Below are 13429 nucleotides of genomic sequence, written 5' to 3' on the forward strand. Positions count from 1 at the left end.
ACCCAGGCAATTGGAGGTTCCTCATGCTCTCTCCTTCCCCCAGAATGTATGTCCTGCCCACCATTCCCACAGTGGAAACCTTTTTTGCAGATGCAGTCTTGAGACAATAATGTTCTTGTTGAGATCATACATGACTGAACCCAGTTCAGGCCTCTGTATAAATGTTTAAGATTCTGCCAAGAGGGTGCAGAGATCTATTTGGCTTGTGGCCACTCAAGACAAGCTTTGTTAGTTCCCTTGCTCATTAAAACTGCCACCTACCAAGCTGGAGTGCTCTGCTTCTTTCTTTGTCTCTTTTTGCCCTCTCTGTATGGGGGCTAGTTTCAGATTTCACCTGGGGACACTCCTGAGATTGTGAACCAACAATCTGCTGTTCCTGACAATTTACTAAAATTTGAACGAGCATTTCTGAGTGTTAAACATGCTGTGCAATTTTATGTCTTCGTGTAAAACGTTCATGATAAATCTATGATTTTCTGCAATCTTGTATGAATGTAGCTAAGGCCATACTTAAAAATAAGATGGAAAAGTGTCCTGTTTATATTGATCTATTGCATGTTAAACTGTGATGTTCTTTTTGAATGTGTTTCAGAATCGAAGCAAACGCTTGGAGAAGGTCCATGTAGTTATTGGACATAAATCGTGTGACTTGGATTCTCTCATTTCTGCCTTCACATATGCTTACTTTCTAGACAAGGTGAGGGGGAAAAAGATTTTAGTTTTTAATTTTAATTGTGATGTAAATTTTAAGAACAATCATTTCTGTTTCTGCCTTTTAGCGCTTACTGTGTACAGCAAGGTCATTCTCATTGGTGACAACCTCCCTTGAGTGAGAATCTTTGTACTCTGTAAAGTCTATTATATGCCTATAAAGATGAAAAGACCTTTCAATAAGTTGTCTAAATTTTCCACTCCATAAAATCCATCAGCCCATGATAATGCATTATCTCAAAGTCAAAAAAGGTACATTATGAGTATTGCGGTACTATTTCCAGTTTCACAGCATTTTTAATTTTCTGGAGTCTCTTTGTTTTGTTCCAGTTTTATTTGGATCCTTGACTCTTAGGTTATGCATAACTGATCTAGAGTGATTCAATTAACGTGAAACACAGTCTTCTGAAGGCGCCGTGGTGGCAGGAATGGCTTCAGGGCAGCCGCTGACCAAAATGCCAGGCCAAATATGCTGATCTCTACGTACAGGCTTGGTAGCAAATTTACCTTAATTTAAATTTTTTTATCTTAAAATCTGTTAAACTTTACAAGGGAGATTAATTTGTATGAGGAGATAAGTGTGCCTGTGTCAAGACTTGCATATTAAATACTGATCTTATTAACTGATTTCTGACTCCTAGAAAAAAATGTTTCTTATCTCAAGAACACAGAATTGACTGAACCAGACTGATTTTTAGACTGATAGTGGCATGGGTTCTTAAGGAAGTGATATACTAGTTACACCATCAACAATAACTACAATATCTTGAGTGACACAATGACATCTAACAAAAGGAGTGGGAAGGTAGTTGGGATAGATAAAACAGACAGATAAAAATAAAGAGTTGTGTGGCCTCTTTTCTCCTTCTAAGATTTGCCACTGAGCATGGAGACAAACATGAGTTACTGATGGGCACGCTCTGGGTGTTCTTCGTGTTTCTGTGCCTTGCTCTCAGTTTACTGGATCCCACCCCCTACCAGAGGTCTGCGTCTCCATTTTAATTTTTCCTGAGAACCTGCTATTCCATCTTAGAGTGGTAACACATAGGATAAGTACAGAGATTTTGCAGCTTCACATGTAAGACTCCATTTAACTGCTTTTCACTCTGTTAGGTAGGTAAGCTCCATTCTACAGATGGGGAAAACTGAGGCTCAGAAAAAAAAATTGGCTTTCTCAAAATCACCCAGGAGGCTGGGCCTAGAACCTAGTTCTTCTGACTCTAACCTCAGAATAGGTCCTGCCAAGATAGCCTCAGGCTGCATGCTCTTGACTCAAGTTTCAATATTAGGAGTCAGATATAGCTCTACCAATTAATCAGGAAAAATAACTTGCCATCGATAAATTACTAATGCTTACGATGCAATTGTGACTCAGTATTAGCCCGACAGGTTGGAGAAAAGCTATTTTGTTGGAGGGACTTTTTGCTTCCCAAACAATAGCAGTGGGGGTTCATTTATTTCACTCAACAAATACATATTAAATGTCTACTCTGTGCCAGACAGCTTTATGCACTGGGAAACATAACTGAACAAAAGAGACAAAATGCCCTGTCATCTTAGTGCTAAGAAAGAGGGATGGTGCCATGGATGTTAAAAGTGAGTAATAAGCACTGCTTGTGCCAGAGCTGGTGATGATGTGGAAATAAAGGTCATTTACTTCATGCAAAATTCAATGTCACCAAAGCCCACATTCTCTGAGTGATACTTAGGGTTTATTGCAATACACTCATAGTATTTTTAAAAACCCCTGTAGTTTTAGAATTCCTATAGAAAACTCTGTTTATTATTGTGAATCTGCAATTCCCTTGCTCCTACCTATCTCTCTCTTCCCCCTATTACCACACTTTTAATAACAGGTTTGTTTATATAAGATTTTAAAAATAACATATAATATATAAGAAACCAATGGAAGTCACAACAGTTAGTCTGTGCTGTGGGCCAAAATCTGGCTCCTAAGTGAGGTTTCATTAATCTACTTAGTGTTCTTATTTTAAAATATTAATTGTAACAAGCATCACATATAACACCTCAGAAATCCAGATTTCCAACTTTTCTTGAGTAATTAAAAGACTTAACCATCCCGGGCCTGAATTTTTTGCATGTAAACCGTCGGCTAGAGCTGAGTGACAGACACCCCACAGAGATGGGACATGAATGCCTTTCTGTGTCACCACAGTCCTCACCTGCCCTACTTCACTCATTCTAATTTTCTGCTGATTCCACAAAAGATGTGAATTTATTTCTCCTAAGGTGCAGAATGTATACATCTTTTTTTAATTTGTGGAGGGGTTGAAAAGAGACAAAGTATTTCAAATAACGCACGAGAAGTTTCATGTAGACACGTGGGTAAAAATCTGCTAATGGGGTTCAGGTAAAGTTGGTTATGAATGTCAGATGGTTTAACAAGGCCCACGGACTGTTGTCCCCTTTACTGGTGAAACGGCTGGAGGAATGTAATTGTATTCGTCCCTCCTGCTGTGTCAGACTGTTCACTTCTTTCTTGGTAGGTCAGTCCACCCGGCGTCCTGTGTTTGCCAGTGCTGAACGTACCAAGGACTGAATTCAGCTACTTCACTGAGACAAGGTTTATCCTCGAAGAGCTAAATCTCTCTGAATCATTCCACATATTCCGAGATGAAATTAATCTGCATCAGCTGAACGATGAAGGAAAGTTATCTATAACTCTTGTCGGGGGCAGCGTGCTGGCAAGGTGAGGCTCTGGAGGCTTGGTCTTCTCAGAAAGGCTCTTCTGGGCAAAGCATCACCTTGTTCATGATTTTTGTGGTTTAGGGAAATGTATTAAAGGCAGAGGACATTCAGAGAAAAGGAAATACTTTTTCTTCCCTTATGGCAAAATCTGGGCTATGCCGATTTTGTTTTTACTTTTGCATTTCAAGTATGACATCTTTGAGTGAGAAGTTTGTGTAAAATTGACCAAAATTAGAATTTTAAACCACTTCAAACACTTTGTTATAGCAATGCAACTGTCCTGTGTGTGGATGCTGATAATGGGTAATAAAAATAGAAATTAAACCCTAAATGAAACAGAAAGGTTCTTAAGAAAGAAAGAAATCTCAGTAGTGAAATGGAAATTTATGTAGGTGGGCCATGAAAGTCATTTGATTATTGGCTTATCACTCATAGCATTTTATACTAGAAGAGCAGGAAGGATTTTTTTTTTTAAGTTCATATAGTTGGAACTCCATATTTTATGGACAAAAAAATCTGACTTCTAGTGTTGCAAATGACTTACCCAAGGTACCACATGCAGTTAGTAGAGGCGTTTGGATTAGAACTTGGGTCTTCCTCCTCCTTCAATAAGTATGTAAGAATTGCTAAGTAGTATAAGAATCTAACGGTACATAGAGAATAACAAGACAGAGTCTCTGCCTTCAAGGACCCCACAACCCAACATGAAGATGCCCTTTGATGAGCTCTCTAGTGCTGCTGAATGAAGAGCCAAAGTTACACATCTCAGTGGTTTTAGATGTTAAGTTTTTTTGCATAGTTTGCCAATTTGCTAACTGTTGATGATATTAACCAGTGGACATTAACTTTCATTTACATGAAATAAAAACTTGTACCAGTATCTAATTTTCTATTTAACCATTTTTTTTTAGAGAGCATATTTAGGTATTAATACATTGTAATGTCAGGTATGCAGTTCACAGTTATGACGAATTTTGAAAAGGATTTGCCTGTGTGGGGCTGTTTTTTTCCCCATGGTGTTTGAAACACAAAAAATTCTTTTGACTAATATTTACCAATCAATCAGTTGTTGATAACTGGCCGAGAGCTGTTGGTAGGTTATTTGACTGACTTCATTTATCAGTATTCAGAATGATCACATGATTTTACTAAATTTATGTGTGAACCTTTCAGGCCAACAAATGTAAGTAGATATTAAAAAAAAGAAGACAGTTGAAAAAGCGAAAGGAGTGAGCTATGAAACGCGTATCAATTGAAATCTTAGGAAGAGTTTTGTTACCAATTAAAACTGAAAAATTTTGCTTGTTTTGAGACTGAAGTTGTGAACTTTGGCTTTGAAGACTGTTTATGAAATAGAACACTTTTCAAACATAAATTGAGATCTTCATTTCCTTCTTTGCTACTCTTTTGGTTTGGGCATATTGAAAGAATAAAGTTAGTTTTTTTGGTGTGTTTTTTTGTGTTTTTTTAAATATATCTTTATTGATTTCAGAGAGAGGAAAGGAGAGGGAGAGAGAGAGAGATAGAAACATCAATGATGAGAGAGTCATTGATCGGCTGCAGCCCACAACCCGGGCATGTGCCCTGACCGGGAATCGAACCCTGAACTCCTGGATCCTAGGTCGATGCTCAACTGCTGAGCCATGCCCCGCCGGGCAAAGTTAGTTTTATTCATGTTTTTCTTCCTGCCTTTGATAAAAGCCAACATTATCTCACATCTAAAAAATGCTTGTGGACATAAATAATCCAATAGTATTTTCTCTCCAGCCTTATAACTGGATGTGCAAGCTTTTGGACCAGATTGTCAGCATCTAAATACAAGCTAGCCTACTTACAGGCTTTCTGACACTGGACAAATTTCTTAACCTCTCCATGCCTCTGTCTTTCCATTTATAAAATGGAAATTTAATAGAACCCATTTCATAGGGTCATTTTATAGTATGAAATGCAATAATACTTCAAAATTATAGTGTCTGACCCATAGTAGAAGCTCAATAAATATTAGCAATTACTATTATATTATTACTATTATTATTATTTATTATTTTCCAGCAGCAAAACAAGAGATAGGAGTGCTAAGGTGGGAAGGTGCTCTAAGAATCTCTGGGGACGTAATTATTTAACACGAAAGGTGAAAACACATAGAATAAGGTTCTTCTGAGTCACCTGCACTTATGTTTTCGGCTCTCGGGAGGAAGTCATTTGGTGGGAGAAGAGATTAAACAATCCCAAAGAGTAAGCAGCCACGCCCTGTCTCTTTCTGCTCCCCCCGCCCTTGCTCCCCAGCGAGGACAGAGCCTTAGAGTCGGCCGTCGTCAAGGTCATCAGCCCGGCCGAGTCCCGCGAGCCTTCCTCCTCCCTGGTGGTGACGGAGATTCTCCAGGAGGCTCCCGAGCTCATCACCGAGCAGCTGGCTCATCTCCTGAGAGGTGAGGGGCCCTTTCTGTTAAATACTGGAAGGCTTAATGGAGTGTCTCTCAGCTCGCTCATGCGGAGAGCGCGATCCATTCTCGGGTTAACAATCCCCGGAAAGACCGCGGGAAGCTTCATCAGAGAGGCGGGGAGTAAAGAGTTTGTTAAGGAGTAGCATGATATTGAATGTTAAAAATGTGCATTTGAAAATAGGCATGAAGGGTCTTTGTTGTTTCAAGACAAGAATATTAAATGGCACTCCTGCCCCTCTGCCGGGCGCTGGACTAGCTCCTCTGGCCTTCGAAGGCTCCCAGAGGTGACTCTTGCCCCACAGTGTGACATGGGCCAGAGTGCCACATGCCCACACTGAATTGCCTCCTGATACGGGTACATGCTTGGTTTATATAATACTGTTTGGACGGCAAAACTGCACCTTTCATTTTGGAGATGTTGTGCAAGGTGGACTTTTATAGCCAAGTGGTCACCTCTTTCCTCGCCCGTCTTGTGATGCATCCCATTGTCACTCAGCTTGCGTTAGGCGCTCTGGTCCGGAACCATCAGTTATTCCCTAATCACTGTTTCATCTCCAGCAATGGACCCACTGCTTCCAAAAGGTGATTTCCAAGCTAGAAATTGTCAGTTGAGTTTGGTGCCACAAAATCACCACAAAAATTCTGTATTGTCTCACTTAGTTTGGGGTTTTGTGTTAAGCTTTGCTTTTTTTCCTTTCAATACCCCATCTTGAACATGGCAGACATAGATTTTTCTCAGAAGTATTTCATGCAAGAAAGTGAAAAACAGTGGTGAATAGGCTGAAAGAATTTAAAAAGGAAGGAGAAGACCAAGAGACTGTTGACTCAAGTCTTCTATTTTTATTTTTTTACAAGTCTCAATTTTTGTTATTAGATTCAACAGAGTCACATTTTAATAAATATAATCAGAACTGACAACACATAGGGAAAAAGAAAATAAAACCTGCACATCCTTCATTGAAAGCATAAACAAAACTAGACAAAAAGTTAGTGAGATAGCTAGTTCCCCATATTACATGCCTAAGCACAGTTTAAACAAACATCATATATACCAATATTTGAGTTTGATGCCTAATATTTGTGCAAATATATACCAATATGTAAACTATGTAAAAATATTAAGTTTCTCATGTGATAAATGAACTTGTTTCTTGCTTAAAACATCTAATTAGATTGAATTAATGACAATGTTACAAGAGATAATGTTTCACTTTAGTAACGTACATAGTAGAGAAACCAGCTCACAGAGGCATATTAGTGAGGGTGGGAGAGGTACTTTAAAGCAATCTCAGCACATTCAGGATACTAATTGAATTTTTATACAGAATTAAGCAAGTGAGGTTATATTTTTCAAGAGTGAGGTTATATTTTCAAGAGTAATCTTTGACCCTTGATAAGTTGACTCAAGTCTTTTAAAGCCTTTTCTCCGTCTCTACCACCATTTGGAAGGGAAAAGGTATAAGAGTCATAGAGTTCCTGTAAATGTTTTAGAACTAATGGCCCCAGTGAACCCACTTAAAATATTTTCCTGGCTAATGACATCTGTAAAATGCTCTATGGGAAACTGTGCCCTCAACTAAACTAAGTAAGCACAATCATTTATCTCTGTGACAGAGCAAAAGCAAAATAAAGGTAATTGGGGATCTCAGCCAAGAGGGAAGTTGATTGATATTTTGTTTGCAAACTGAGAAGGCTTGGCTCATTGTTCAAAAAAATCCGTGTGTTATTTAGAAGGATAGAATTGTAGTCAGTGAACAGTTCATCTTCATGAGTTTGTATAAATAGTAAAATTATCGGTCACACTGTGATACATTGGTACGAAGATGATTTTGTTGTTGATGCTGCTGATCGTGATATTCAGATTTAGGGAATTAGAAGGAATGCAGATCCCTTTGTTAGTTGCCTTAGTTTTAGTTAGCAAAGCTGCCAAGAATTAAAGCTATGGTAAAGACTTCGTTTTTCTTAGGGCTGGGCTTGAAGTGGGGTTGGGAAGCAGCCAGAATAGTGACACCACTTTCTTGTCACTTGGAAATTGGAATGTGAGAGGAGGAAGGGCCTCTACCTGTGAAAACTGCCAATACTGATCCTGTCATGAGAGCAGAGTCACTGGAGCCTGGGAGCGAGAAGACATAGGTGGATTATGTAAGACATAGGTGGAAAGCGGGCCCTGGAGACCTTTGGCCACAGTGGGCATGTGTGCATACGTGTGCTACGTATGTGGAGGGGAGACGAAACTCCACTGAACGGTTTTGCCCAGAGGGAACCAAAGGATGGGGACCCAAGGAATTTGACTTTAAAGAGATAACTGTTCATAAGGGCAATGGGCAATTTTTAAAAGCTCCTGAATTTTAAGTAAATATAAGAAAGGAGTCAAGTTAATTTTTGTATTATCCACTAAACTCAAACTTAGATTTCATACTTTTCCAGTCATGTGCTAACACCAAACCTAAAGGGAGGTGTGTTTTTTTAATGTGCCTATAAATAATTTTAGCAATCTTTATTTTCATAATAAAAAGTTCTCTTTCTGAAGGGCTTTCTCTATAAATAGCTATGATGTTACTTGTGTTTTGGGGTGCTCAAAAGTGAACATTAATTTGACACACATTTCTAGAATGTGTCTTTATGCATTCTTCTAGGTCTTGGAGGAATGCAGAATTTCTGTGCACACTCTTGCCATGAAGAATTTTTTAAAATGTCCACTTCTCTATGTTGTGAGACTTGGAAGAGTCTTCAAAAGCTTCATAACTAGAACTCTATGGAGAATATATTACTATAAACTTTGTACCAAAAAAAATAATCTGCATTTACTACGAACTAAATACTTAATCAATTTGGTTGTTCTTTGCCTTTCGTTCCCGTGGTCATATCCAAGAACACGTCATGTTGAGGCGCACTGGGGTGCTATAAATGGGTTTCAAGTGGGCCAAGGTATTGGTTCCTCAATCCTTGGAGAGCACCCTAAGTATGCCTCTTAGCCTCTTATGCTGGAAAAAATTAACAAAGTAATTTTCAATGCATTTCTTTTTTTGGGGGGGGGGTAGAGAAACACTGATGTGGATGAATCTATATTTCAAAGGCGTTCTCTCTTTTTTTTTTTTTTTAATTCTCACCTGAGGATATTTTTCTCATGCTTTTCAGAGAGAGTGGAAGGGAGAGAAAGGGAGAGAGAGAGAAACATCGATGTGAGCGAGACACACTGATTGGTTGCCTCCCACATGTGCCCTGACCTGGGCAGGGGATTGAGCCTGCAACCAAGGTACGTGCCCTTGGAGAGAATCGAACCCGGAATGGTTCAGTCTGAGGGACGGCTCTAACCACTGAGCAAACCGGCTAGGGCTCTATGCATTTCTTGATTCCTAAAAGGTTGGGCCTACTCTTCCTTAGTTGTTCTTGTTAGCTGCTCTCTGCTCCACTTCTAAGTATTGCAGTACCCTGGAACTTTGTCTTGGGCATTTTTGCTCTAAACACTGATCTCATTTAATTCTGAGACTTTAAATATAGTAGTTAGGCTGTGACTCTCTGAATCTCCAACAGTAACTCCTGTTAGAATTCCAGGTTTATATCCAGTGCCCACGGGACATCTCCATGCATGTGTGATTAGCACTACCACCTTTATCACGGCTGTAATGGGACCCTTTAGTTCCCTGTACTTGCAAACCTGCTTTTATCCCGTTTCCCCATTTCAGTAAAAGGCACTGCCCGCCACCCAATTACTCAGGTCACAATCTAGTCCTGCTGACACGCATCTAGAACATAACCATGACTACTAATAAGCCAATCCAAGCCACCATTCTGTCTCTACTCGGCTAATGCGATCGCCTCCTGACCGCTGCCCTGTTTCTTCCATGAAATCTGTTGTCTACGAAGAAGTCAGAAAGGCCTTTGAAAAATATAAACCAGGTCCTGTCAACTCCCTGCTTAAAACCCATCACACTCAAAACCCAAGAGCCCGCCCTTCGGAGCTGCAACATAACCTTGGCCTCCTGCTCTGACACGCTCGCCGGCTCTTTCCCGTTTCCCGTGTGCTCCAAGGGCAGGGGCCTGTCAGCCTCCCAAACATGCCCAACTCTTTCCACTCTTGAGGATTTACTCAAGCTGTTCCCTCCTCTGGAATGCGTGATTCTATCTACTTATCTTTCTGTCTGTCACTAGTCTCCTACTCCCTCTTGACCCCTCATTCGAGAACGTAAGCTTCCTGAGAAAAGAGACCTCGCTGTTCTGTTTGCTGCTCCATTGTGTGTCTCTGGTGCCTGGAACAGTGCCTGCCACATAGGGCACCTGCAATAAATTCTGCCACAAAAGGAATTTTGCAAGATTGCTTATATACTTTCTGGGTTTTGTTGTTGTTGTTTTTTATGGCTAGATTGATTTAATTAGTGCTATATTTTAATTTCCATTGCATTCCAGCCCGTCCCAACATTCTTAATGCCCAGACTTTGAACATTGCTCATTCTAATAATTAATACTTTTTTTTTTTTTAGCTTTTAGAAATCCTAGACAGTTTTAGAAAATGTCTTGTTGTTTTGAAAATATTTGCTTTTATTTTCAGCTTTTGGTTGCTATCTATCTATATATTATATATCATTTTAACCTTTTCATGGAGTATATACACGTACAGGAAAGAGTGTAAAATATGAGTATAAAGACATAAGTATCTGAATTATTACTAGCAGAACTCCCTTTACCAATAACTCAGGTCAAGAAATAGAACAGGATGACCTCTTTGCATGCCTTTCCGTCACTGTTCAGCCCCTCTCTAACTGAGCGTAACCAGCATTCTGATTTTCATGACTCACACTGCCCTGCCTATCTTTCTAGTTTCACCACCCTTGTACCCATAACACTGCAGATTAGTTTTGCCTGTTTTATACGTTATGGAACAAGAACCATATGGTGTACACTCTCGTTGTTATTAGATTGCTACATTTATATTATATTAACGGTAGTATCTATTTGCGTAGGTCAGTTATCTATCATCTATTATTTATTTATTTCATTATTTATATCCCTTCTTCCACAGAATATTTGAAGTGGCTTATGAAAATATAATAAAAAATGTTCCAGTAAGGAAACAAAACCATGTAGAGAAAGGAATAATGAGGTCAAGATATAATTTAAAAATCGAAGGAGTGAAAATAATATTCGGTTTGAAACTTTGGATATGAGCTTCCTGGAATCAATGAAAAAGTAGAAATTAATTGCAATATTTACATTATTACTAAAATACACATACCAGTGCCTCATTAAAAAGAAAAACCATCGAAGTCTCAAGTATTTTCTCTTTGCATCAGTCTTCTTGAAAAGACACTTAATAATGTCATAGACGTCCTCCAACGTATATAATAGCGGCTTATATAGGAACTAGGTACAATGTGTCAGATGCCTCCCACTTCTCAGCCAGTCTAATGTGTGGGAATTGTTCAGTCAACTTCACCTTTAGTCTTTATGAGATCATAAATGACTCTGACTTTTTCACCTTTAGTAACCTTATTTTCTGTTCCAAATTTCTTTTGTAGATATACTGATGTTTTTCTCTAAATATAGGAAGTAAATATTTAAATTCAGTCATATTGGAATTTTTTAAGTCTTATACTTACTGCTGTAGCTCTATAATAAATTATTTGCATTATTGGAGAATATTGCATTCAAATATTGAGATAGGACCTGCTTATTAGGGATGTGGTTAAAAGATCATTTATAAACCAAGTAGAAGTAGGTATCGTGTTGCCAGTGTAGAAATAACCTGCTATGTTTCTCTACTAATCTCCTCTGTCACTGTATCCGCTGGGCCCTGGCAGGACACATATAGATTAATGCCAACAGGTGACTCAACCACGGCTACCTTGTGTTCAGGCTTTGTAGGGGATTAAATGAAGCTGATATAATTTGCATTTTCTTAAATGAATACTTCTTACATTAGCTAGGTCTTGCTGTAACCTCAAATTTCAGGATACAGATCACTAGCATAACTTTCATCTGGAAAGGCACAGATTTATTTATGTAGATTGTAGATTATTTTCTAATTATTTGTGTAAGAAATGTGTCTTTCAAATGAGATCATAAATGACCCTGAGTTTTGGAAATGTCTATTCGCTTTTTCATCTCCTCCCCCTCTCTGTTTGTGCTCTTGTGGTTTTCTTTTTTCTTTGCTTTCTTTCTCCTTCCCTTGTCTTCCCTCCCTCTTCCGACTCTTCTCCCTCCCACTGTCTGCTAAGATCTGTTATCATTTTCAGACAAGCTGCAGCCTGAACTATCTAAAAGTCAAATTACACAGTCATGGTGGCCTAACAGTGATATTTGGTTATGCCTGGGATTTGTGCCAAAAGCAAACAATTACTGTAGACCTGCCAGACTCCTCAACATATATTCTTTTATTTCCCCAGAGATGTGTACTGGAGGACTGTTGCCAAATTTAAGAAACACTAAATTGCTGAATCATCGCATTGGGGGTTTGTGTGTGCGCGCGTGTGTGTGTGTGTGTGTGTGTGTGTGTGTGTGTGTCCAGGAACCAGCTGGCAAAGATGGGGTTTCAGCCACTGATTACCAGGCATGTTTCCACTAAGACAACACCACGCAAAAGGCCTTTCACAGGCCTTGGGGGGGCCTTGGCGGAGCCACAATATGAACAGGGAAACAAGTAACAGCAACTGTCCTTAGCTCAGGACGTGGACAAGCCATGCCCTAGGTTTTTAGGAAACCATTTCTATTGGCAGCTCCATTTGAACTTTAATAACGAGTAGTCCCATGCTATTTTAGTAGCCTGGACTAACTGCTTCAAAAAGATCCTTTTAAGGAGGTCAAATAGGAAAGGAACAGGGCCGGCTGCTTTTTTTTTTTTTCCCCTCTCTTGCCCAAAGAATGAATCATCCATCTCCTGAAATGGTTACAAAGTCCAAAGGGAGTTACATGGCTTGTTTTGCTTAAGGAGAGGAAAGGCCTGTATTAGGGGTAGGGGAAAGAAATTATTTTTTTCAGCAAGATGTAAAACCAGAACAATTTCTCAACCTCAGAGCGTTAGTTAATTCTTTTGCCATACAAAGATAAGCCTTATTACATTCAGACATTTTAAATTTATAAGATTATTAAGCACTTGAATGATATGCTTGTTTTTTCCATCCCTTTTCAGGCAAAAATGTGAGCTAAGCTGTATTTTCTATCTTTTCCCCCCCTTTCCCTCCCTCTGTTTTTCATTCTCTAATGTTTTATGAAAAAAATCAATCCCAGGTGAGACAAGAAAAAAGGTTTCAATTCCTCCTTTTCTGCTAAGAATTTGTCCTGCAGAATATGCCTTTAATGTGGTGGATGTTTCCCCCAAACAACTTCTGACTTCATTAGATCATGTTTAATATTAATGTATTGCAATTGCTTTTGGCAAGTGGTCCTTCACTTCTCCAATCTTTTCAGCAAAGAATACTGTGGTTGGTTTTTTTCTAATGGAATGAAATGTTTGTTACTATTTTATAATAATTGCTTTCTTTGGTTGCTTGTTTGTAATTCCCCTGGGCTTATGAATAGCTGGGACACTTTTGGGTACAGTGTATGTATGGGTTTAAGTATATTTTGAG

The 13429-nt window shown here is 39.0% G+C and overlaps 1 protein-coding gene across 1 annotated transcript in view; it reads left to right on the plus strand.

Moving 5' to 3' along the window:
- PRUNE2 (prune homolog 2 with BCH domain) overlaps positions 1-13429 on the plus strand; it is a 203657-nt gene that overhangs the window by 37343 nt on the left and 152885 nt on the right. Inside the window, exons 2-4 of the mRNA XM_081151686.1 lie at positions 593-697; positions 3219-3421; positions 5707-5849. Of these exons, the coding sequence (XP_081007812.1) occupies positions 593-697; positions 3219-3421; positions 5707-5849 (451 nt within the window). The remainder of the gene's footprint in view (positions 1-592; positions 698-3218; positions 3422-5706; positions 5850-13429) is intronic.

Source organism: Miniopterus schreibersii, assembly GCF_964146895.1.
Source record: "Miniopterus schreibersii genome assembly, chromosome: 11".
Classification (NCBI taxonomy): domain Eukaryota; kingdom Metazoa; phylum Chordata; class Mammalia; order Chiroptera; family Miniopteridae; genus Miniopterus; species Miniopterus schreibersii.